A 26,658-nucleotide genomic window follows, 5' to 3' on the forward strand; every position below is an offset into this window, starting at 1 on the left:
CGGTCGTTAATTCTCTTAACCGGGAAATGCTATATGGAGGAGAGAGGAGGGGGATACAAGAAGGAAAAGGAAAAAATGAAGGAGACACGAGATAGCAGGCTGTATATACACAAAGCGAACCACTTCTTATTCGACCCGCGTAGAAGAGTAAGTAATCGATCAATGGCTGGCTGCCCGTGTTCGTTGGACTTCCAGGTCCCTGGAGAGCTGTTGACATCGACCACTGGTGCGCTATGTTCACCGTTTTCTCGTATTTGAACCAGAGTTTCTCCTTTCGGAGAGAAGATCTTCCCTCGAAACGCAAAAGAGAAACGGCCACCGGATCTCGCTCGGTCGCCTTTTGTGCATCTTAAAGGACTTCCGGTTACCGCTACCGGCTTAAGAATTCCGACTATGCGACGTCGTCTCCGCGTCTTCTGGTTTTTCTTTCGTGCAGATGAACCTATCAACGACCACGTTCCTTCTCCTTAATCGATCCGGGTCGTTAAGATGTACCGCTGTACAGAATATCGATCTGGCTTAGAATTTTTATTCGGACGTGCAGCCAATCTTTAACATTTCGTTGCCGAAGAGGTTAATCGGGCCATAGCGAATTTCTACGAACTGGACTCTAATTTCAGACCTATTATAGGATTCGTTACTGTCGAATCATGTTGTGGTTGCTGCGGGCTGGTTTCAATGATTACTGCGATTTGGGAAATTAATTTTTTATTTTAAACATAGCTTGTCGAGATCAAGATTTCATTAACTCTTCTCAAACAGATAGTTAGATACGACAAAATCTAAATTTGCAAATCAATTTTGTTAGTTACTTATTTTTAATGGTAAGTACTTTTAAATTTTCATTTATCATACTATTAAATTTTCATTGATCTCAATCTTCTTAAACAAATAATTGAATTTTTCTACGCTAAATAGCAGTTAATTCTTTCGTTTCTAAATTTAAATATATAATTATGGAACTCACCTACAAGTTGAATCGGAAGGAGGCAAATAGAATGCAAATCTTCACCGTGAATTACGCGATCCTTTCGATCGAAACTCGATCTTCGATCACAGCAGAAGGCTCGTCCTCATCTAGATCGCTCCAGTTCCTCCCGCAGCGCGAATCGAAGTGGGCAGTGTCGATCTCCGGATGGCTGACCGGTAACCGTTCGTCGATATTTCACTCGGCAAGAGGCCGTGGAATCGTCCCGCCTGCGCCAGTATTGGCCAACTCTGCTACCAAACGGTAATAAGACCTATTATAACCTACGGCTGTCAAATATGGTACAACATACCAGCTTCACGAATGAAAAAAATTCTCACATTCGAAAGAAAATGCATCAGAGCTTGCCTGAACATTTATAGATCAGAACACAGCGGATACAAAAAATACGTGAAAAACAAAAAAATATACGACTTAGCCAACATTCACCGCATCGACTGTCACATTCTAAAGCTAACAAGAAACCACTTCGCGCAAGCTGCGAAGATAAAAGAAAATAGCTTAATCTTCGGTTGCTTATTCCCAAACGACGCATATTACAAAAATACTCTGATAACAGGCTACATCCCCCCCCCCGAAGCTTTTCTATACCTAGACGAAAGAAACTATCTTCAAGACCAAAATAACATCCCTATAATTTATCATATACAAAGAAAATTAGGGATGAAATCAATACAATACGAGGAAAACTTAGATGATCGTATTGCAGACACTAGGTGGAAATACAACGTGGCCCTCCCCCAAAGGATACAGAAGACAAGCACAGAAAAAACATAAAAAAATATTGGTGCATACGGAACCCGTAACAAAAACAACAAGATAAAGAGCCACAGAACGGCAACGCTCACCGTATAAAATTGTAAATATGTAAATATGTAAATAAATATATTAATTCCACAGAACACTCCTCCCCTCCTCTTCCAGTCCACCCTCTCCCATCCCTTCCCAAATAGGCTAACGAACTGTCCTGTTTTTGCGACCAGGCTTTCAGGACATAAATTAAAATATCGTACATAAGCACAGCGCAACAGCGGCTTAAATTTAAGTTAGAATAATAATCTTAAAAAAAAAAGAAAACGTAATAATGCATGCCTATGTCGTACCGTCGCGTATCGGTACTTTTGCCTGAACCACTCAACAACCAGAATTCAGCGTTTATTCTGGAAAAAACCATGTAAAAAAATATGTAAAAAACCTGGAAATAATAATAAACAAAAAAAAAAGTATTAGCCAACTCTCATGCATAGAGTCATGACGGGTCTAAGCGATTGCTTATTGCTGCTGCAATCAGTCGCCTGTGACTGACGCGCTGCCTCGACTATCGGCCGTTTGTTATCCCAGATCCAGGGATCTACATGGTCCAATAGGTGTTACGCTGACGTCAGACATTATCCGTATGTTTGGAACGAATTTTGCTCCTCTTAGAGCGTCCCATGATCTGGAGAAAGGTCGCAGAATTTTTACGAGCGCGATGGATGAATGTAGGTTGATTTAAGATAATTTAGATATAATGGCAAGTTAGAGTGATGGACTTTGAGTTCAGTAAGATTCGATGGCGGAGAAGGAAGGAGAAAGTAGTTTAAGAAGCGAAGTTTGCATTCTATTAATTTGAATACATAGATTCGGTTTTATAGGATTTTTTGAAATCCTTACCGTCTAATCCTTACTAAAGTTCTTACTATAAAACGATAGTTTCACGACGAGCGCTTATGACAGAGCCATAAGAAACATCCTCAAAAAGGAGCTCGAGAATTTGATTTTCGAAGTGATATATCTCGATAAAACCTTAATCATCGTCCTTCTTTTTACCAAATCTCTCGTAAATCTATTTATTATGCGATAAAAGAAAATCGATCTCGAACACTTAGGTAATATTCCCCGGTGAGTTCACCAGAAAACAAACTAGATACCACTGCTGAATACACGTGCTGGAAGTTTACTGTTCGCTAGTTGAACAAATCGACTTGGACGTAGCTACAATTTTTCAGGGTGTACCAGTTTTTTCGAGCGATACCTACCGCGCGCGCGGAACGCGGCCCCTCGTGTCCCGTATACATTACAGCGTGAAACGAATGATTCCCTTCGTACGAGTCATGGCGCCGTGAATTATGGCCATTTCCGCGAAATACGATCCTAGCGAATTTATTGCTAGGACTTCGGAACATAAAGACGCGAGATGTCGTCACGGTAAGAAGTTATTATTGGTCACATACCGAGGTAAATTGTGCTGAATTTTCATCACAAAGTTATTGGCACATTAGGGGTGTTAATTAAATTTACCAGTGTCTACAGATTTAGCTATTAACACATATATAGAGAAAGAAATGACTCTCGCTTGAGCTGAAAATTTACCCCGCTCGTCTAAGAACATAAACCAAATTTACGCTTCATCCCTATATTCGCAGATCTACGATTCGGACGAAGAAGAAACAAAAACAAAATTATTCTATCAACTCGAAGATTTTCACATTTCGTTAGAAAAGTTCTACAAATTCTTGGTACGACGTATCGCGTCGTGTAACTTTCGCGTGTTACGTAAAACGATTATCGAGCGGCTTGAACGTGTGTAAGAAGGCACGGTCGATTAGCATCGATGATCGAGGCTCGCGCGAAGACGATGTGTCACGTGGAGCGAAGCAAAGAACCGCGGAAGAGGGGCACGGACGCGAGAAGGTAGCAGCGAGGCGATCGCGTGCTATCCGGACGTGGAAGGAACATTCGACCTGGCAAGGTCAGCCGCGTGGGCAGGTATCCGTAACTCGACGATTTTGCAACGCTCTCGCGCTTCCTGCTGCAATTGATTAATGGCGACTGCGGCTCACCGCGTTATATATACCCGATCGACCGTGTCCTCGCTGCTAGTCGATGCAATCGAACCACCGATGATCATCTTCAAGGTTGATACGTGGATCGGCTGCTGCATTTCCAGAGTCTTTCGCGGGCCTCTCGTGTTTTTAAGGATCAAATGATTCCTTATTTCTTCGTTTTTTATTTCGTACAATTATCGGAGCCGAGGGTTCTGTGTGTAGACTGCCTTCTTTGAAGTATGTTTTTTAAAATAAGTTTCAATTTTAGATTTCAGGAATATATGAAAAAATCATTGTCGATACACGTCATTCCAAATAAGGTTCAGATCTTGTGCGGAAGTTTTTCTTCAAATATGAAAAATTCTTTTGTTTGTCGAAACAAGGAGCAAGATCGGAAGAAAAGTGTTGGAATATCGTAACAAGTTTGACAGACACAGAGCGTATTTGTAACAAAGTTTGGTTCGAGTTGTTTGAATTCTAACTTTAATCTCCATTTTTGGAATGGGATGAAAATTTTGAATAGGAGTTATATATGGTGTTTCGATCATGCAGTATTACGACTGCAGATAAGTAATCTAGCAAATAAAGTCGTGTGTAAGGTATTAAGAAGCCAGGAACCGGTATGTCGAACATAGATGAAAAAGAATCCGAGCCAGATCGATTGACTTTAGGGAAACCGATCGCGAAATTGAATTTCGAAAAACATTGAATTCTGAACGCGTTACTAGAAAAGAGAATACTAATTCCTACTTGGGTATATTGTTTCGTATATAGATCAGAGTAGTGTACATGAATATAAAAACAGGAATTGATTAAATTGCATCATAATTGCTCATAATAAAAACACATCAGCTCACTGATGCTATTTTAGAATCCTAGAATTACGTATACAACAACGCAGACGCCATATTCCTGTTGGTAACAAACACCAAAGGAAGAGAAGGTACTGGAAGAGGAAAACCACATAGTAAGACACCTTATAGGGATTAAACAAAAAAATATTTAATTTCGCGTTAAGTTTAGGTACTGGCCGCTCGTGTTCACCGTTTACATGCTATTATGTACAAAATAAAAGAAATAAACTGATAAGGAGAATCAGGAGGAGAGAACGTCAGAATATAAAAACATTGTGGTCCGTTAAGCGAATCGAGAGATTCGTACATCAAGCTGAAGCATAGCAGAAGCGTACTCTCAATCGTAGCCGAGTCTCCCCTCTCTAGATTTAAACGCACGTATTATTTTGTATTCCTTCCCCCACCTTCCTTTTGCTTATTTACAAGATGCTCATTGTTTTATGCACCGACGTGACGTCATTTCTCTGGTTCATTTTTATTAACTGGCCTTTCGTTGTGACAGGGTCGCGGATGCGATCGTTACCAATTGTCTTCTTCTCTGCCTTTCTCTCTCTTTCTCTCTCCCTTTCTCTCTCCCCCCTCTCTCTCTTTCTCTCCCTCTCTTTCTCGCACTCTGTCTCTCCTCGCCTACACACTCTTCACTATGCAAACCATTCACAACCACGAAGAAGAATACAATTTACAACGATGAATCGTGCGTAGAACGAAGATAAGATCTTAAAGCGGTTTGTTCTATGTATACATTTACATATACAATATAGAATATTTAAAATATAAATATATTATATTAAGGCACTCCACTACTGGCCGGTATATCCACGATACTCCGATCCTTTTTATACAGTTAGTTATATTTGATACAACTTTCGCGCCTTAACACAAAGAATTGAATATCGATACACAAATCAATGATAATGTCCTCGGTCGTAATAAATTAATCTCTCGTCGGGCCGTGATCTATGTACAAATTTGAACACATTTTTGTGGTGTGTTATCGGCATTCCATTGCAGTTCCTTAGCGAAACTTGACTTTCTTCCAATAATCAGTTATACAATTTCATCGCCTTCTCGCAACCACCCATTTCGTCTAATTTCCTCAAACATCCTAATTTCTCGAATCCATCATTATCATACAACATCGATTTTTCTGTTTTCAGACAGACCAACTGAGTGACTAGGCCGTTCGATTCTTCCAGCGAGAACTCAACGGAATTCAGGGTGCGCCAATAAGAACTAAACAAGGCCAGGCGTCGTAGGTCTATCGAACCGTCGGAAGCTTCATAGCGATATAGGTAACTCTGGCCTCTTCACACTTAACTTTAGATCCAAGGGCTTGCTCTTCATCGTGGATCTATCAAACCGTCAGAAGCTTCATAGCGATATAGGTAACTCTGGCCTCTTCACACCTAACGTTAGATCCAAGGGCTTGCTCTTCGTCGTGGCTTCCTCTTTCGCAGGGCTATCGGGATCACTAGTGTTATCGTTTAATCTACTAGCCTCTTCTGACGACTGACTGGGTCCCGGAGTGCTTCTGCTCGATCTGACACTAAGATCTATCGGTTCGTCTTGCTCCACAGCTAGACCACCTGGACTGGGACTGACCAGAAGCAGGTCGCCGCCTCTGGGCGAAAGTTGAGACGTTGATGGCGTGACTAAACCAGGTGGAGGATACACTAGGCCTAGACCTTGATGAGGATGGTATCCTGTCGTCAATGTAACCGTAGCATTGATCTTTCTAGGTGAAAAATCTCTTTCGGACAAGGTCGGTGATTCAGCGCTGGTTTTGAAGTAACTCAATGCTGAATTACTCCTTGATTCGATGTCTTGACCATCAGCGCCATCCACCGAGGACGCTCCACTATCGCTTGGTGTGTCTGTTGTCCTTTTATAAGTTCGAAGGTACGGTCTGAAGACGTCCGATGGACTGCTAGGCACACAAACGCTGTCTCTTTGAGCGAAGTTCATTGGGAAAATCGGGGAGCCTGGAAGTCGTTGCTGTTGTTGTTGTTGTTGTTGTTGTTGTTGTTGTTGTTGTCTGTAAAACGGCGGAGGTGTTGTACTAGGTGACGTACTCGGAGGTTGTTGAGAACTTTCACCGACTCTTTCACGCTCCCTTTGCCAGGCTAACAGACGAAGTTGGTTTTGAAGAGCTACGTCATCCGGGTGGGGAGACTTGCTTCCCCTTTCTTGTTCCTGCTTCAGCATCGCCACGTGCAACAGATGCGATTGGAGGGCTAAATCTTCCTGACTAGGTGAAGCACGATCCGTTCCATCTTTGAATACCCCGCTTTGAGGTCCTTGAGCCTGAGGAAGGAATCCTGGTAGAAAGCTTGGTCCGAACGGCGAAACTGCTCCTGGAGTCATATTTTGATTTCCGTTCGTTTGTTCTTGGAGGAGACAGTGAATCTTGAACCAGTTCGAACGACGACCATACCGCGAGCCTGACTTTGACATCCCGACCACGAGACACTTTCGTAGGCGACACGCCTTGCACGATGTACGATTCTTCTTGTTGATCACGCACACGCCGCCATTCTTGCACTCGGAGATGCTGCCCAGGTTGTTATAGGTGCGCCCGAAGAACGACTGCGAACAGAAGGAAGAAAACAATGGTGAGTCGTGGAAACGAAGAGCTTAAAGAGTGGTGTCGAGCTCGCTCTTGGTTTGATTTTCGTATCGTGAAAGATGAAATACTACGGCATGTTGACAACATTTTTTTAGCAATGTCAAGTTTCTAATTGATCGATTGTTTCACGTACTCTAGAAGCCAAGAATTTGGCCTCACCTTTTCAATTGTATTTATATCGGAGATTTTATTCATTTTATTATTATAGAATTTATATTACTATTTACAATAATATCTTTCACCAATCGCGAGATCTGTCTTCTTTTTAGTAATACCAATCCTTAATCCGATACATTCAACAGATTGGCGCCCCATAGCTTTTCCCTATACCCAAATTCTCCGTATTGAACTCACCTATTAACACGTTTGCCACTGTGCGTCATATACGTGACGCATCAGTTTCGCGCTAGATATCGTAAGTATGTGCGAACGAGACTCGGATTCAATGTTTGATAAAATAAAAGAAAAATGCAGTTTTGTCTGCATTCGACAAAGATATTTCTTTATGCAAAATATAAGCAGTGGTGGATTACATTTGGCTTGGTGCTACACCAAGCGTGTTACGTTGCAGAAATTACTAAATTAATTAACAAGTACAACATATTGAATTCAAATTTCTCTGTAAATAATATAGCCAACGCGTCAAGGAATCGTATGCGCTATACTTTGTACTGAAAGCGAAATACAAGCACAACTTGAGCAAGTGATAAAAAACGAAATAAATATTTGCGATCGGGGACAATCGCACGATCTCTAATCAAATACAACCGATAGAGTATCCCAATTTAAAAGCATCTTATATTCGCCAAGAAATTTTCCAAAACTTCGTTTCAAAAAGCTGCTCTACCAAACTATGTATTAGCTTCGCCTGATAGCACCTGAAAAAGCATAAAAATCTTTTAAACGAATTTTCTCCGATTTTCTCAAAAAAGATAAATTGTCCAGACTTAAACGCGGAAATCGCGATTTAAGCAGTTGTATATCAAAAGAGACCGTTCGCCGTATAAAGGTCCATTTGGACTCGTTCAGGCCACGCGCAGATTCTCTGGCGGATTACACGTCAGGCCTTAATGTTCCGCGTGTCACAAGAATTAGCATGCCTCTGTCTAGGAGTGGAAGGTCGAGCAACGGAGGCAGGATCTGCGAAAGGGTGGACAGGGTGGCGCGTTGAAGATGGAGCGTTGTACGCGGCACGGCTGGTCGTAAAGTTAAACGCCTGTCGGCCGACGATAAAACCGACTGGAAAGCGGCGCATCGTGAACTAATTTACGACGCGACGACCCTTCTACCTTGGTGCTCGCTTCGGGGTCTCGACTAGTCGCTAATCGAGTATCTCTCGTGCGCCAAGTACAACTTTTCTTTTCTTCGTGTTTTGAATTATTCCACTTTTATTTTTTCTGTTATCTCTATTCTAGGTATTTTTAAACCGTTCTATGAGGCATTTATAGTTGATATAAATATCCGTTGGGATCGTTGGAACATATAATGGATGGATATAAAGCTTCATAGAAGTAAAGCTTCTATAACAAGCCAAAGCGATTAACTCCACTTGTTATGAATTTTTGTACTTCATTACGTAAGTACACGATGAATATACAGTTGTTGAAAAAAGCGAATGACACGAATCCGTCTATCGCAAGAATAAAACTAGTAATTCAGTAAATTTAAAAACCAAATTGTGTAACAGATTCCTGATTAACATAAAATACAATGAATCTTGACGTAGACGCGAGTCTTGAGTTTTCAAGAATCTTAAGATTATAAATACGTATTTAACGTCAGGGTTAGAATTTAATCAGAAAGAAACACAGCGAGCCAAGTGTCGTCGAAAGCCGGAAAGGCTCTAACTGTGTTCCTCACCTGACGCAGCCACGTGGGCGGTCTGGTAACCGTTCGAAGCTGAAAAGCTCTCATAGCGGTACCTGTCCCAAATCGGATCGACGAATCATCCACAAAAAGTGTCCACCGTATCGATCCATGACCTAAAATTTATACTTCGATAATGCGTCCAGATTACTCGAACGTGCGTCATCAGTGAATCACTCCGACTACCGATAATCTCACGTATATTTCCAACCAACCAGGACTTTCTCGTCTGTCTTCGTACGACTGCAACAGACTCGACGAGTAAACGGGAAGCAAAGTTACACGTGTCCAACAGAAGGTCCATGCGCGATGATCGAGGAGAAACGCGGAATCGAAGGATTCCAGTGTCAAGGAGGCAGATCCGATGGCGATGATTAATCGCCGAGGTTCAGGAACAACGGCGTACACTCGATAAAGTGGTAATGATCGCGAGATGAAAACGGACCAGCGGTACCTCGGGCTGTAATCTCTCGATCTTAGATGAACAGGCGCGAGCTCGAAAAGCCTCCCGTATGCCAGATGATCCCTGGCTGTCACCGCAACTGCGTGAAAGAGGTCACGATGCCACCGTGTGCACGCGAGAGATAGTATGGTTCAAACCGATCGCTTCCGCCTACGAAATTCTCCTTGCTCGGAGATATTTACGATCGAGAGTACGCAGGATATCAAATATTTTTTTATGTGGTAGATGTGTATATGGTAGATGTGGTAGATGGAATTTGGTATACCGAATGTTAGAAATTATAATGAATATCTATTTGAAAGTATCGGGTTTCTGAAGTATCGAGATTAGTTTGGTTCTTGTATAAAAATTGAATTAAGTTCCAAAATATACATACTTAAGGAAATTAATCTACGATATATAACCCAATTTATATAGCATATCTTTTCTCGTTATTATAAGAGATTGAAAAACATTTATTCCGGACACCTTTCTCTGACTTTGGCAGTAAAATAGTTCTACCATAAGAATGTTTACCAAACTAGGAACACGACCAACTTCATAACCTGCCACACATCCCCAAATCGATCGATGGTTGTTTCGAAGAAAACGCGAGGGTTGGAGAGCACGTTTCACGCGGTGATTGCGTGTCGCTGCGACTCACGATCAGAGTCAGCTGCTGGGCTTGTGTATCTCGACCGTAGAGAGCAAACGAGGTGGACAACGGGATTCGCGAGGAAGGATTACGTAACAGGCGCGTGTGATTCGTGGCGTTTCCAAGCGTTTTTTTTTTTCTTTTTTCCCCTTTGACTGGTCCTGGTCCGGTCGCGAATCACGTACTCCAGAAAATCAGAATCGGCGTAGAAAACGTTCCTCGACTGTCGTAGCGAGCCATTTAGGGTCGACCGCGACAAATCCGTCATGGACAGGCCACGAGATTAGCGCAAATCAACAGGCACGCCCGGAATCTCGGACCGATTTGTAACGCCTTATAGAAACGCCGCCGGGGAAAACGTTTGTCCGTGATCGTGAACGGCCGCCGAGCGCGGGAAAGCTTAACAAATTGTCGATGAAAAATGCAGCAGATCGTTTCTCCTATAGACTCGGGCAATCCTACGTACAGTTGCTCACGAAGGGATTCCAACACTTATAGACACGTTTTATTAATATATTATGTCACTTCACTAGCACCGTAATGAGACACGATTATCGTTATTGTATTGATATAATTTAAGACAAATATACAAATATATATATAAGGTATAACATAATGAGCTATAATAAAGCAAATTTGCACTATATATAACATAAAGAAATTCGGTATTTAGAACCATCTTTAAAATATGTTTACGATAGTTTACGTTGATACTGTATACTAATTATTTTCTAAATATATGTTTGCAACTTCTATCTTCCATGTACATTTCCAGATTAGTTTCTTTTATCGATAAGACCTTAACATCAAATCTCAAAATATTTTGTATAAAAAATAGTATGTATATTCTTCGAATTAAACTCGTATTAAACTTTACTCGCCCATGCTACTTATCTCACTCTACTTATTAAATTCTACTTACAGGAATGTTCATCTATTACAAAATAACTGCTCGATAAACTATGCTTCGATAAAAACAGACGAACAAAAAGGCTAAACTACCGATAACTGCTTAAAAGTCAAGCACTTCCAAAAGCGTATTCAAAAGAGTACAATCATCCTCGCACTCCATTTCTACAGGGAGCGAGAACGAGCGCAGAGCCTCGTTATTAACTCGAAATCGTCGTTCGGCCATATACCGAACGCATCCATATTCGTATTAATCGCCGGTCGTCCAGTTCCAAGTATCGGCCGCAAATTTTCCGAACTGCCATTTCAGTCTCGTTCGAAAATTGCTGCTAGCGAACCACGTCTCGGTAGCGGGGCGATTTACAGCGTCGATCAATTTCGTCGTGTGCCGAACACGGGCAACGTTTCCTCGAGTCGGCGTCGGGAATGCGATTGGCACGGCGTGTTCGCCGCGGGAACAATTTCCTCGAGCAGATCGATGAAAAAAACGCGAGCATGCCGATAGTTTCCCGCACGTGACGGGAATCGAACGTCGACCGGCAGTCGGCGCCCGTTTCGAGTCACCGATTGTAAACACGCTCCTCTGGCGAGTTTAGCGGGCTTCGTTGCAGAGAGAAGGAAAGAGAATCGACGTTTCTGGGAACTCAATTTTCGATGGACATGTTGGTCAATTTAACCGAAGTACTCTCGTTTTCGAGCATGCTCCGTGAATTTTCCCGATCTTCGCTCGCCTAACGTCTCGATCGTCTTGAGCGATCGTCTCGAGCGAGCATCCTTAATGACTTGGAGATTTATAAAAGCAAACCAAAAATTGGGCGATAGAAAATGATCGATCTTGTGATTTTTTTCCGGTCAGACGCTGTCAGCCGTTTTCAAACATTGTACGACGTGGCGCGATCGAGCTAAGTGAGCTTGCAAACATCTGCTTTCGTGAGCCGACAGACGGATGACGTCACGAGTTAACGCGATTAGAGGGGAGTATCCGCCTCGAGGTTGAAGTAATTTTCACCAGATACGCGAGTGTCGATTTTTAAACGCGCCTGTGGATGAACAATAAGATGGAGACTGGCATTATGTAAACGTTGAATCGGAGGTGATTAAAGGAAATGGCTTAATCGGTACGCTCGTTGTATAATACGAGACTAATACTTATTAACGGTGGAAATTTGTCACGAGCTTTGATCGATGTTCGGCGTTCGAATCTTTATGTACCTACACGGAGAGGAGAATTAGGGTATTTGTATCGAAAAATGTTGTAATTCCGTGACGAATTACTCGCGTCTGAAATGTCACGAATCGTTTTCTTCGTGTTTGTACTTTCGCTGATAAATGTATGAATATAGACATTACTGTACCTTGCGCGTTATTCAAATTTCCGATCCTCTTTGCAGTAATACATCACGATAATCAATTACGCTGGAACCTTATTCCGCTGGATCAGCCGAAGAATAAACAATTTATACCAAGTCTCTTCTACGTCGCTTTCTCGCCAAGAAATAAAAATCACGTTTAGTTAAATTCGGTTAATCCATACTGCATTTTAATAAACGAAATTCGAAGAAAAGAAATGAAATTCAAAGCCTCGTGAGAATCCGACGAAAGAAAAATTCTCCGCTATTCAGTAACCAGAGACCGCGTCTTAGTCGCTTAATAAAACCTAATCCAAATTCAAAATTTGATCAGCATCGCCAAGAAAAATGCTGTTTCGTCGTCATGAACTAGATATTTTTTTTCATTTTCATTCGAGAAACGCGAAATTTCGTCGGAATCTTGAATGAGAACGATCCCGGCCACGCAACCATCCACAAAACGGATGCAAACGTACGAAACCACAATCGAACGCGTGAAACCACGAGACGAGTATTTCCCCACCTCGCAATCCGAAGCGCGTGACTGGAGCGAAGCGTCGTGACCCTGATACGCGCGCGATTCAAGCGGCGGCGATTCGCGGAACACGCGTCATCCTCGTCCCAACGAATCTGTTCGCGTCCACGTTTCCTTCCTCCATGACTTTCCCAGCGAGGATGACTCGTCTCATCGCCTCGACGTTGCATCGCTTCGCTCGCTCTGAATTCCGTGGCCTGGCACCTAGTGGTACCACCTGTTTATGACCACGGATCGATCACCCAAGCCCTCGTCACGCCGGGAAATCGCGTTTTCCTCTGGCTGTCTAGCAAACGATAAAGGCCGTTCCACGTAACGATTTATCTAGATCTGCAATGCTATTTCTAGCTGTCCCGATGACGATTGCCACGCGAGAATAACACGTACCTCGTACTCGCTCTTTTATCCAAGCGCCTCGATTCGCTCGATGCATGATTGACCTCGCGGCACGATCGATATTCCAACGATTGATTCCTCCTCGTTAAGACTTCTGTTTGTTTAACGTTTAGCAGCCTTTGACCGATCTTCGTTCATATCCGATAGATCGGAAGTGAAAGTGAAAATTCAATTTTGAAATGTGAGATTGTAAAAAGTATCAAAGTTATGAAACAGCTGCTTATTGTCTGAGTTTACATATCTATATGATATTACCGAAACCGCGATAGCCTAAGTGTAACTTTATATTTAAAGTAAGAATTTTGAAAGCAAGAAAAATAAAATTGTCGGTTACGTGTCGTTGATGCCCTAATTTCACGCGTCTATTTAACTTTAACCAAGAACTAGAATAGCTTAACTTTATAAGTAATATTAAAATCATTAACGAAAGATGAAGATAACTAGCTCAAATTCTTTAAAAAATAGTACTTTCTATCTCATCGGTATATATCTCTTTCCAATTTGTTGTTTTCAGGAGGTAGCTAAAGAATTTGGGAGAAAGACGGTTAAGCGCGGTTTCGTTGGAAGATCGAGAGGATTTTTTGGCCAACAGCCAGGGAAACCCAACTGAAACGGGATCGCTGAAAACCGACGGACTGTTTCTGACGTCATGCCGCCACGGAGACCTTGGCTGACGTGCGTCCTGCATGCTGAACACCGGTGCCACTCTCGTTTTCGTTTCGAGTTCGAGCATTGCGTCGCGTTGTAGATCGGACATCGTGATTGCGGCATCGTTCGAGTTCGATGGAACGCGATAGAGAAATTGAATTAGAGACGAAGGTTATTTAAATGTAGAACAATTTTCTACCTATGCTTCGATATTTGCTTCTCTATTTGGATTTGCTTAGGACGCTGTTTTGAGGAACTATTCTGCCGTGGACAGTAGAAAATTCCTTTTAGAACATAGCCGCTAAAATGTATGTAATAATATTAAGTATAAATGCGACATGTGGATCAAGGCACATGGAAGAGTGTTTAAATGTAAGAGTCTAAAAATTGTATTTTTTAAATGAATTCCTCAACATCTCAACCCGTGCTACATACACATAATTAGTAACAAAAGAATAAAAAAAAAAAATAAAAAATAGTTACACAAGAAATATGAGAATCATTGAAAATTTGAATAAATTTTCCTTTTAAAATTGGATCTTGACAAGAATAGTTTGAACGAAAAGATTAAGACCTACTTGGCTGATTGTTTCGAAGCTTGAAACGTTCACCGTCTTATTCATTGCATAGCCCATGGTAGAATGAATCGAATCTCTTGTATTTCTTTCATAAAGAAATAAATCTTTGTTACACACGATTCATGAATAAGAAATGACGAGGCATAAGAAAAAAGCGGAGAATCTTTGAAGTTATTCGACATACATAAACATGATTACATATTTTCTAATCCGAGGTATATATGATCTACACGGAAGACAAACTCCATTAAGATTGATTGTTCAATTCCTAAAAAATTGAACGCTAATGAAGAAACGTCCAAGAAATAAAATCAACTGATTAATCGATTATTTCGATCTCGATACTTTTTCTATCGCGTGACGAATTAAAATTCTCTCGTGGAAAAGTATTTTGTTGGAAAAAACCTCGCCGATCATAGGATGGCGTCAAGTGTTACAGGGATTTTAATGCCTCGTCATTGCAGTTCACGCGGTTTCGCGCGCTTTTATGACACTGAATGCTTCCATGCCGGTGTAACAGATTGAATTGCAGATCGCGCGTCGACAGTTCCTAACTGCAGGAACAATGAACGACCGTCATTGTATGCTGATGCTTCATCGCGATTTTGTACGTTCGTTTAGCTGGCGCTACGCACGACGGAAACGTACTTCAACGGAACGACACCTGAACATGGAACTACTCTGTTTTCTAAGAAATATCTAGGTTTCACAGTAAAATCATTAATAATTTGATCGATGGTGGAAATTCATGACACGTGTTGATTTAACAGCTCGAAAAACTGCTCAAGATTGATCGCTTCGCGGAGAATGCGGTACGTTTTCCTTAATATAGTTGAGGAACTGGAACTTTTTATCATATAACTCGTTCTTGGGGTTTTTATATATTTTCTTCTTACGAACGATTGTCAAAATATTTGGAACGAGTTTTTATTGAATTTTAAAGTTTAATCATTTTATCGATTCACTTGCTAATTTGATTATTAATTTACGGTTAAAGTAATATTCACGTTCGATGGTAATTTAGAATTTTGACGAATCTGTTATTTAGTACTTTATAGGATGACTGAACATCCGATCTAGACGCTCAAAGATCGAGAATCTGTAGCATGAAGTTGAGCAAAAAGTTATTGGATAAACAGGCTATTAAAAGCGTATTTTCCGATTCACGGTGTGTTAAAGAACAATACGCGCCAACGTATTTCCTGGTCTGAGCACACGTGCACGGCAACATCATAATTTATACTTCTTTACGTACCAAGCATAACATTAGGCGGTCCGCAATTGATTATCACCAGTCTATTACTTCTATCTGAAGCGATAAAATAGCAAAAGGTTGCATTCATTTATGCTAACACGACGAGCATGTATCTAATTTATGACACATCGACTACATTCTTCGATTCGATCGAACTCTAAGAATAGTAACCGAACACCGTGTATTCCCAGAATCCTTCTATTCGTTTTTATTATTCTTTCACTGAAACTGGATTATTTTTACTTACCATATTTTCATTTCTATCGCTATATGTAAATACGTATAGAAAAATTAAAGGGAAAAATTGAACGCAGAATCTGTGCACGATATAAGCTTGATAAAATTCATGTAGCAAGTTACGTACACGTTTGTGACATCGTCTTCTTTTATTTCATCTTTTTAATAAGCGTAACACATTGTGTTACTAGTAATAGCTTGTGTCAATTTCCGTTAAAATTTATAGTATAACGAGACATTCCTTTTATAGTTTACTGATTACCTTCTTGACTGGTAAACTTGTGAAACTGACGATAATATAGAGATAGTATTAGGATGATTTTAAACGTTACGATAGTTGCTCCGATAGAAAGTAAAAATATTAAAGGCAAAATAACCAAACGAATCGTCCAATTAAAACAGAGAGAAGAAAAAAGAAAAATCTTCTACAGAATACGTTTCTTACAAACATACATACCACTTTCTAAACCGATCAATCTCCAGTTCCACAAAATTACACAGTTAAAGAGAAAAAGCAAAAATCGATATAATCGATATTCCACATCGCCGATTCCTCCATTCACCGTTAAATCCTTCATCTTTCGATAGAAATCAGCCTAGTCCATCCTACAAGAGTCTTTTCTGTGCGACATTCGAAGCTTCTTGGAGCTCGGTGCGCGAAGCGTTCCGCTTCAGGAAGTCATCGATCTTGCAGCGGCGAGACGAGCCAGTGTTTCAATGCTCGTCGCCATCGTCTCGATCGTCGTAGCTGTCTGGAAAGCTCCTCTTGCACCGGGGGCGCTTTATGGCTCCGTGCACGCTCGTACGTCAGCGATTTTTCCTGGGGCCCGATATGGCCGCGGGGAATTTGTCTGCGCGCGAGCTATTTGCTTACATTAGCCGTCGGAGTCGAACGGTGTTCCGCGGATCCGAGCCTCGGATAGCCCAGCATGCGTGTGGATTGATGCATGGCGAATCGCGCTCCAATAGCCAAGAAAGATACGAGCGCGATCGAGCGAGCCGTGCGTCGTGTCGAGCGTACAGCACGCGAATTGTGTGTATTCTGTTCGAAACGAAGAAGAAACACAGAAGAAGAAAGAAAGAGAGATACAGAGAGCTGGAGGCTAGTATACGTGAGAAAAAGCGAAGAGAAGAAACCGTGCGGTGGATCGATGCTCGATAAAGGGAAGAATTATTTCCTCGAGCCGTCGATCGAGCCGCGAGAAAACGTTGCTTCCAACGATGGAAAAGTTATGCTCTGGCGATCGCACGCTCCCAAGTTATTCTTTTTCCTTCGAGTCGCTTAGTATCTCGCTGTATATGAGAAATAATATAACAAGATACCCCATGATTCTGGTTTAATCGTATCCGATCTAGGATCGTGATATTCAAATTCGATCGGTTTACGAGACGACGACAAAGTGGTTTGGAGAAAGAATATGGATATACTGAATCGAAAGGGGACGCGAGAGATCTGTCGAGGAAAAGTCCGCGCTACCCGAAAAGGATAAAGTCAGAAGACATCGGAGAGAGTTCTCTGGGAGGTTCTAGGAGCGTGATCGATAGCGTACACCTAGGTGATTTATTCGTTGCGTGCGCGTGGAAAATGTCTTGCCGCAGATGTCGCGGCGCAAAGGCCGCGCGCATGCCATTATTCGCGAGATGGATTTAATTGCTTTGATCATATTCAATGGTGGGGAATGAGAAAAGTGCATGGAAAATGTCGAACGATCGACAGAGCCGGGTTGTTTCGTAACGCGCGCGATAAATCGTTAGGCTTCGGGGACTTGCCACCGATTGTTTATCGAACCGCTACCGGACCGTTGCTTAATCCTACCGTAATCTGCGATCGTTCTCTACCTACGTTCCCTATTATGTCTCCGAGGGAAAGAATGCTCGGATCAAATTTCACCTGGCGTGCCGGAAAGGGTGGATAATGAATATCCGCGTCCACGAGATCGAGTGTCGCGATGGCGTAACACTCGCGTTATCTATCATCGATTGGGGTTGAAACGTGGAATTGGGACACGAGATATTTTTAATGCGCATATAGAAAGCAGTTGAGTTAGATGCCATTGTTACGATTTATGATTCGTTTTAAGATCACGATTTACCTTATTGTATCACGTTACTCGCTTCATCTACGTTTTACGCTACGAGAAGAATCGTATACTTTCTCCAGAGACAAATTTATAATAACCAATAAAAATTTATTTACGATTCACTCTCAGTTTAATTCGCGAGATAATTTCAAATTTACTTATTTCTATCGAACATTAACAAAGAGATTACCATCCATAAACTTACAATCTTCGACTTTCCTAAGGAAACGTTTAGTATCTTCGAGTCTTTCTATCCCAGAATCTTCAACCAACGTTCTAAATCCATTGCAACCTGCTTTCACTTTTCAGGAGCCACCAAAGCCTCGACTAACGAACAAACGACGTAGATTTTCAACGGTTCACCATCAGGTACAATCATTCAACGGTAACGTGCCACGATATAGCTAATCTCGAGAAAACAATACCAGCGAGTTTCCTCGTTACATGGTTCTACCTGGTTCATGAAAGACCAAGCTCGAGCCGAAAGATCATCCACGATGATGTACACCAGGCATCGTGAATCGTCCACGGGAATCCGGAAATTGCTCGCGTGAATCTCGATCTCCGCGTGATAATCGTTCGACGAACGCTTTCCACGAGAGCCTTGCGTTCGATATTTCATCCTAAGCTCGCGTGACTACGAGAACCACCGGTGGTCGCGAGCACCAGCGACACGACGATTGTCTCGCGGACAGACAGACAGATTTAGCAGACAACGGGTCGCCGCCAACGTAGACGACGCAACCCCGAGACCAGCGTTTATTTACGAGGTTGCGAGCAGACAGCCGCGTGTCTGTACTGCGTATTTCCGGTGAAAGCAGAAACAACGTGGGAGAAGGTTATCGATTCCTTGAATTGGGCACTTTCAGATTTTAAATGCAGTTTAGGGTATCGCAATTTTTATCTAATTTTGATGAAAAGAATTTAGACTATTTCGATAGACATACGATTGCAGAGACAAAACGTCTGTTTAGTAATCGCGATACTTCGTTGATTTCGATAAATCGGATTTAAGACAATTTAAGTATTTTTAAAAGTTTTATATTTTATGAGTTGATTTTCTGTCGAGCATCTGCGACAAAAAAAAAAAAACGATCGTAAGTGTCCGATATTTAAAAAATGCGAATTTAGAAACACCTAAACTTTCTAAACTCGTATCAACCTTCACCTAATTTTCTTAATTCCTAAAATTATCATAAAATCACGGAGAAGAGACTATCACGAGGAACCATCCAGGTCACTAACTGCTTCGGTCATGTCGCATGCAAATGGCACTACGAAACACGCAATCGTTGTACCGAAGGTATTCAAGCAGCGGACAAGAAGTTGAGACGATTTCACGCCTAACTCATCACACGTCGTTTCCGTTTCAGCAAATGTCGGCGATTTTCGTCAGTTCGCTTTTGAAACGCCAAAAAGAAGCGTCGCGTTCAGAAGCCGCGTGAATCTCCTTTTTTCCCGCGAATTGGATTCGGTCTAGGGACTTCCAAGAGCGGTAAGTTTGGAAGGAATCCGCAGGTTGCGTCAATCGGCGGTTTCGCGTTTGCGCAAGCCCGATCGTTCTGAAAAGATCGGGACGTGAGCGTCGCAGGGCGTCGCTCTGAATGCCAAATGAACATCCTCAAGGGCGCGTGGTCTGTGGCAACAACGTTTGGGCGTGAACTGGGCCATCTCGATACCTTCGCCGAGACCTTAACCACCAAAAATCGTCGATTGAAGATCTAAAAAGCTGCAATCTGTCGATAATTTTGTTTCGTTGCGATACGATATAATCTCGTTTAGCTGAAAGTAATGTCTGGATTGTTAATGAGAATAAAATTAGAATTCAGAGTAGATCATCTTGATCTTGAGTTTGATCGATTCGGAATTGGCGATGTGTCGTGTGCGTCGTGTAAAGAATTTCACAATATAGTTAGGATTCCTTGAATTTGATTTCTTTGAAGATTTATGTAGGAAAAGCGTTGCAAAGAACATTGCGCGTAATTGGAAACTGATATTAGTTTCAAGATCAAGTATTATCTTTTATTCAGAAATTTATATCAAATGGATTAGTATGTGGAATATAGAGGAAAAATATCGTAGATGATAGAAAATAACGTGTAATCAACGAAATATATGCAATATGCAATAAATCAACTAATACTTAATACTTAATACGTAGTAATCAAATACCTATAACATTTAACATCTTTCAATATCTGATAGTTTAATAATCTGTACTCAAACAGATTGCCAATATTTAAAGCCTTTACTCGAACCTTGAAATACATTTACCCTAATCCCCCATCAAAAAACTGAAACTACTCGTTCCATCGTCTGGCAAAAACTATACGTAATAAAAAACGAAATTACGTACAGATACCACAACTCTCGCGATGATCACGCATCTTCCAGCATTTACATCGAACTAACAAGAGACCGAATATAATCGACACTTCACCATAATCATCCTTAAAGTTCACAGCTCTCATTATCTCTAAATAAAGGCCGGCAAAAACGAAAAGTGCTCCCTGTGAAGCTACCGAAAACTATCGGTTTCGAGGTTCCGTTACAAAATCCTAACGCTTCGATGCGTGGAGAACTAACTAACTAACAATCGTAATTTGTAAAACGACCATAAATTACGACAGGTGTTAAATTATGTCACGGATATTACGCTTTCGAAAGAGGCAAAGAGGGAGCAGGCTCGCAGCGTCGGATCGATAGATGGCGATTTATTGGCTCGTAAAAGAAGCGCACAGAGCGAACGTCGCCGCGATTTGGACCACATAGAAGCAAGGTGGCGGCTCGCGGTAAGTTTAACGCGACTGAGCTACGCTAGCCACCCTGTCCGCTCGTAAATCGCCGTCTTATACGAGGGACGCGCCGTGGTTCGCGGTTTCCTCCCCGTTATACGTTTTATGCCATTCCTATGTATCTACTGTCGAGGTTTCGTGTCGCTTGCGATCATATTCGCGATTGTCATTTTCAAGATGTTACGAGAGACGAATTTTCGTTGCCTCTAAAGTAGATGCAAGATTTGTTCTACATTTTGAATGTCTAGTATCTCATGTAGATCATGATTTATGGAAAGTTTTTCTATCGATACGTTGTTGATCGAACGTACTTCGTCATTTGGGTCGTTATCGATCCGACTACGTTTATCTATCATTGAAACATTCTTTAAGTTGTGGTGAACATCGGGATTGATTTACTTACTTTATTTTATTCGTCGATTATTTTCTTTCTATCATCTTCTTATCATACGCGTAAATTATTTTGAATAACATCAAGAATCTGGTATAGATGAAAGAGTATTATTCATTGAAATAATACGAGATATTTATGTGTAACATTTTGCAATGTCCATTTAAATAAATGCAACTGAGTTTCTAATATCTTGAGGAAACTTAACGAACCTGCGTAATCTTAAATTAGATTAGTAAAAATGAATAATCGCTCGAACGATATACGATTTCGTTAAAACGATAAACGGTGATACATGAACAAAAAGATACATCAGTGTCTTGGAAAAATTAATGACATCGAGTTAAGTCTCGCTCAAATCCATTCAGCTGCTGCTTGAAACATTTTCTCTTACAAACAGTTTACGACTAATTTAAGACGCTCGAATTACTCGACTCGCTTAATATCGTAAATGGTATCATAGATTATCATACGATAAACAAGCTTCGTTCGTAACCAAAAGAGATATCGATTCTACTAAACATCCTACGAATAACGAACAAGAAGACACGCGATTCACGACGAAATGAAATTGGCGAAATTGAATGCAACCGACCATTCCAGTTTCTCTGCGTCCCCCTCGACAACGCCGTAAACTCGATTACCGAGCCAATCTCGCCGCTATATCTCCGCCGGTACAATTAACTCCCTCATAAAACGACGCTTGGTCAGCTGTAAGGTGGCCCGTGTTAACACACGCGGGGAATCCGAGTTCTTCCGCCTCCACCGTCGCAACTTTTCCGCGGTTTCCTTCTCCTCGAAGCCACCGCGGCGAAGGTGATTCGGTTCGCAACTACGTTCGCGCATCGTGCCTCTTAACTGCCGCTATTACGTCGCCTAATTGCCGACCATCTAAATACCGCTGCTGCAAATAGATCCTCTTGATAAACAGGCACCGCGATTCTCCATAATGGAACGAACGAACCGCAGCGACCTTTATGAATCTGTCCAGGTGTACGAGGAGCTGAAGGAACGTGAAACCGATGTGCAAGATAATTTCGATGGTTTTGCTTCTTATTTATCTAGACTTTTGCAAAGTTTCTTGTATCTTTTACGTGGCGATACGTACGATTTTAAACAGTGTAAGTTAACGGAGAAACATTTTATGAAAGGGAGATTTCTACTGTGATTTTAACGCATCTTTTAAACCGAACGAATCACAACGATCTTTCTGAAGAAACATTACGTCGATGTGTTGGTTTTGCTTGTGCATATTCCGCTAATTACAATTATAATATACGTTTAAGCAAATAAAAGATAAAAGGAAAAAGAGTAAACCTTTGGCAAACCTTTTAAGACATTTGTCGCAATGCTTTTATCTACCAATTTTCTACTAAATTTTAGTAAATTAGTAGTTAATATAGTTCGGTACAAATTTTTGTTCGTACCCATGAAAGTAGTTCTCTTATTACAGCGAATTGATTCACAAATTCAATCACAAATCTCATATAAAATCATAACTGAACCAGTATCGAAACAATTCAGAACGACTAATTGTCACTAGCTACATACAACTAATTGTTGAATATAAATGTTTCGATTAATTTCGACATTGTCAGCCAGCCAGCCTGCATATGTGACTCTAATGTTTTAAATTGTCAAAGCGGGATATTGGCAAAAGTTTTCAACTAAAAGTAATCGCACCTCGGTAGAACGTGGTCGGTTACGATATCGCCGCTGCGCAAAGCTAAGATGCTATTTCGATACTGTTTCTGGTTGAAGTTCTTGCTCGCCTCGTTCATCTGGTTTTTCTCAGTTTGATTAAAATCGGTTACAGAAAACACATACTGTTAGCGTTGTGGCACAAAAAGTGGCACTGTTAAGACAACATGCACACGCCATAAATCAACCATCGCGTAATTGAATATATTCATAAATTCAGTGTTCCCTGCCAAGTTGCCTTTGTATTTTCAATAACCGAAAGATTTATCACCATCAAGCGAACGTTCTTAGATCAAATTTCCCATTCATAAGCGCCGCCAGAAACGATCGAGGCTCTCCCATTATACGCAATCTTATGCAACAATGCAGCGCAGGCTTCTTTCGTAAAACGAAAAAAAGGAAAGAAAGGAAAAGAAAAATCCATAGTACATGGAATCGGATCCAAGTAGTACTTCGCGTACGTTACCCGTACGTATGTTACATCACGAAGAAGTAGATTACCAGAACGCTTTATGCAACACGTGGGGAGCACGTTCGCGCAAAAGAGAACGCTTCTTCGTTCGTTCGAGTGGCAATAATGGCAAGGGACCAGAAAACATCGGGTGAAATGTTCAATTTCCATTTTTATTTCCATTCGAACATCGTAAGGATAAATCTATTTCAGCTGGTTTCCAGAGTTTGGTTCTACTTGGTGGTTAAAAACATGTATTTTATTATGAAATAGTTGCAAAGGAGATAATTAAGTCGATATATGTATAAGGAATTTCAAAAATATCGATTTCAATAATAATATAATATAGCATTGTACATGTTTTACTTTAGACTGTGAACCTTTATGCAAATTTATATGTTTTTGAACATACTCAAAGAAATGGGATACGAGCAGAGATTTGCCTCGCCCTCTAAGTACGATACGATAACGACTATCGTAGCTTGAATATTTTTGAATAGTCACATTCCCGTAAATGCATAAATATCCGCAACGTAGGTAAGCATCTCCCAAGTATCGAAAAGACTGACAGAAACACGTGATTGAATCTAAAAATAAATAAAACGATACATTTCTAACAGCTTGCTAACGTAATAAAATTGTACTTTAAAAATCTTGCTCTTGTAAAGAGTGGACATGCGACGTATCATAATTTTCTCTGCGACCTGCCATCTTCATTGCCACAGAATTACACGTAGATTTTGCGACTCGAGCACGATTAGCGTTTCTCGTCACGTCACGATCGATAGATTAGTCGACCGGTTCGTTCGATTTTTTCTTCGCCTTTTTTCCCCGTTTCTTTTTCCTGTTAGCCATTTGTTGCCTTATTGCTCGGACTGGGAGTGTCTGGTCGAGTAGAGACAGAATATATCGACTCGGTAGTCCCTCGAACAGAACTGTCACGTGCCGTATTTTATCCGAGCCACCGGTGAGAATCGGCCTCTCCTTTCGTTCCGTACACGCTCGTCGCAAATCGTAACGATTCCGCGACCAAGCCGACCGGTTACGCAAAGAGCTGGAACGCCGCGACTTTCGACGTTACCTGTGCGCCTTTGCAATTGTATCGTCGACGTTGGTTTACGAAACTCCGCACCACGGACTCGCGAGTTACGACGTAGATGAATTGTCCACGACGCGATTCCCTTTTTTCCACGAGTCATAACGGGTATAACCCAAATTTCAAAAGTTACAGCACGAGCGTTAGTATCTTAATTTAAACGATTTAGGTCAGGAATAACGATTACGAATGGTCAACGTGTTTTCGGTTATCGATAGACATTATGGACAGCAGATATTATTTTTGGTTATTAGCAATCAGCGTTAGAGTCAGATCTTTTAGAAAAATTGTGGTCACAAACTCAACTCGCTATGCTACGAAGTCACAATCAATTAACATTTGTAGTTTTCTTGCTTTTCCGACACGGTAGGATTTAAATTGGTAGATTCAAAATTATTGCTGCGAATTCTCCGATCGTTACGAGGGAAAGATCTTCATGATTGAAAGAAGAAAGGTAGTTGGTCATAATATTATAGATATTTGAATTTCTCCAAACTTTATAAAAGCGTAGAACTTGACGCAAGAAGAAATAGTGGAAAGAAAAGATATTTAAAATTTTCTTGAAGTTCTCTCTTATAAACAATATTATAAAAAATAGATATCAGTTGCTTAAATTGACTAAAAAATATTGCAAATGGAACGCGTTGACGCAACGTCGGTCTTTAATGGGTCGACACCTTAAAGCAGCGTTGCAAGCATTTCAACCTACCTAATCGTCCACTCTGTGCAATAAACGCATAAAACGCACTGCTTGCTTCTCACGTCCGGAAAACTCGACACTTCCAGGCGCTAAGTGCTTTCTCGAGTACTTCCAGCGGAAGTGGCTGGAATTCCAGGCTAAGCGATCCACAGACCGCAACTGGATCCGCCTCGAAAAAAGAAAGGATCGATGAGCTCGGCGTGAAAAGCGATTTCGCCACGAAATCGGCTCCGCGTCCTCGATCCGTCGCAGCTCCATTGTCGCGCGATGAATAACGAGCGTCGAGACCCAAAACGTGAATCACGCGTACGCGTTTCGACGGGGCCACGGAGCGAAAAATTTGTCGCGATGTCGGTCGCGCATAATCGCCTCCGCGGAAAACAATGGTCTCCGAAGACGATTTGCATGAGAACGCGCGGCGAATCCCCGAATTCTCCTCCCCTTCCGGCCGAGACCGTACGCTAACGAGCGTGTCGAGCCTTGCAGATTGGTGCAGCGCAGGAGGATGGAAGCCGGGTCACGAGCGTTAATATTCACGCGCGCGTTCTGCGCTCCTCTTCGTTCGAAACCGACCGAATGGCCTTCCGATGGCTGACCAACCCGATGGCTGCCGTTTTTCATCGACACCGAACGGCTGTGGAATTTGGATGCGAATATGGCACACGACGAAATGAAGCATCGGCAAGTGGGTTTGAGAAATGTAAATCACCGTTTGACGACAGTTTAGAGGAGTTTGAGCTCGATCGGACAAAGTTTCTTGGAGTATAACAGATATCGCGTAACGTAGGATGAAGATTTAGATAACAAATTTTTACATGTACACTGGATACGAGAAATAATTGCACTTACGTATCCTTATTCTTTGAGCGAAGCGCTTCTTCATCAGGTTCGACATTTTATTTTTATGATATCAAATTCTCGCAGTTGTACGAAAGTGTTTCTAAACGATACGAAATTTATCAATTAATCTCGAGTTAAGTCTAGGACTTAATTGATATATGCAATAAGTTCTGTAGCAGATAGAATGGTGTCCAAATACTTTTCGTATCTTGTATAATAAGCGATGGAATAAACCTAACGTACAAACGTATCGAGATAACTGCAATCTTTTATCTATAGTGCCCTACTCGCAAAAACGCACGAGATGAATAATATTCATTGAAAATATTGGACTTTGGACTGAGACGACCGATCAGTCAGACGAGGCCGAAGACTGGATCATACGTCGTCTCTCGCACACATCCGGAGAACATGATGTCACCAAAAATGGAAGAAGTCCAAGCGGAAAAGGTGGCAAG

The 26,658-nt window shown here is 41.5% G+C and overlaps 1 protein-coding gene and 1 non-coding gene across 5 annotated transcripts in view; both read right to left on the bottom strand.

Moving 5' to 3' along the window:
• Positions 1–4,772: 4,772 nt before the first annotated feature.
• Positions 4,773–26,658, bottom strand: part of LOC126928806 (protein embryonic gonad-like) — a 117,801-nt gene continuing 95,915 nt past the window's right edge. For all 4 annotated transcript variants that reach the window (XM_050744626.1, XM_050744628.1, XM_050744627.1 and 1 more), the window contains one exon: positions 4,773–7,235. In XM_050744626.1, the coding sequence (XP_050600583.1) occupies positions 6,021–7,235 (1,215 nt within the window). In that variant the 3' untranslated portion in view covers positions 4,773–6,020. The remainder of the gene's footprint in view (positions 7,236–26,658) is intronic.
• On the bottom strand, positions 22,962–23,140 carry LOC126913962 (U4 spliceosomal RNA). Its single transcript, XR_007709525.1, has one exon. It is a non-coding gene; the product is annotated as a U4 spliceosomal RNA (small nuclear RNA).

Source organism: Bombus affinis, chromosome 2 (assembly GCF_024516045.1).
Source record: "Bombus affinis isolate iyBomAffi1 chromosome 2, iyBomAffi1.2, whole genome shotgun sequence".
Classification (NCBI taxonomy): Eukaryota; Metazoa; Arthropoda; class Insecta; order Hymenoptera; family Apidae; genus Bombus; species Bombus affinis.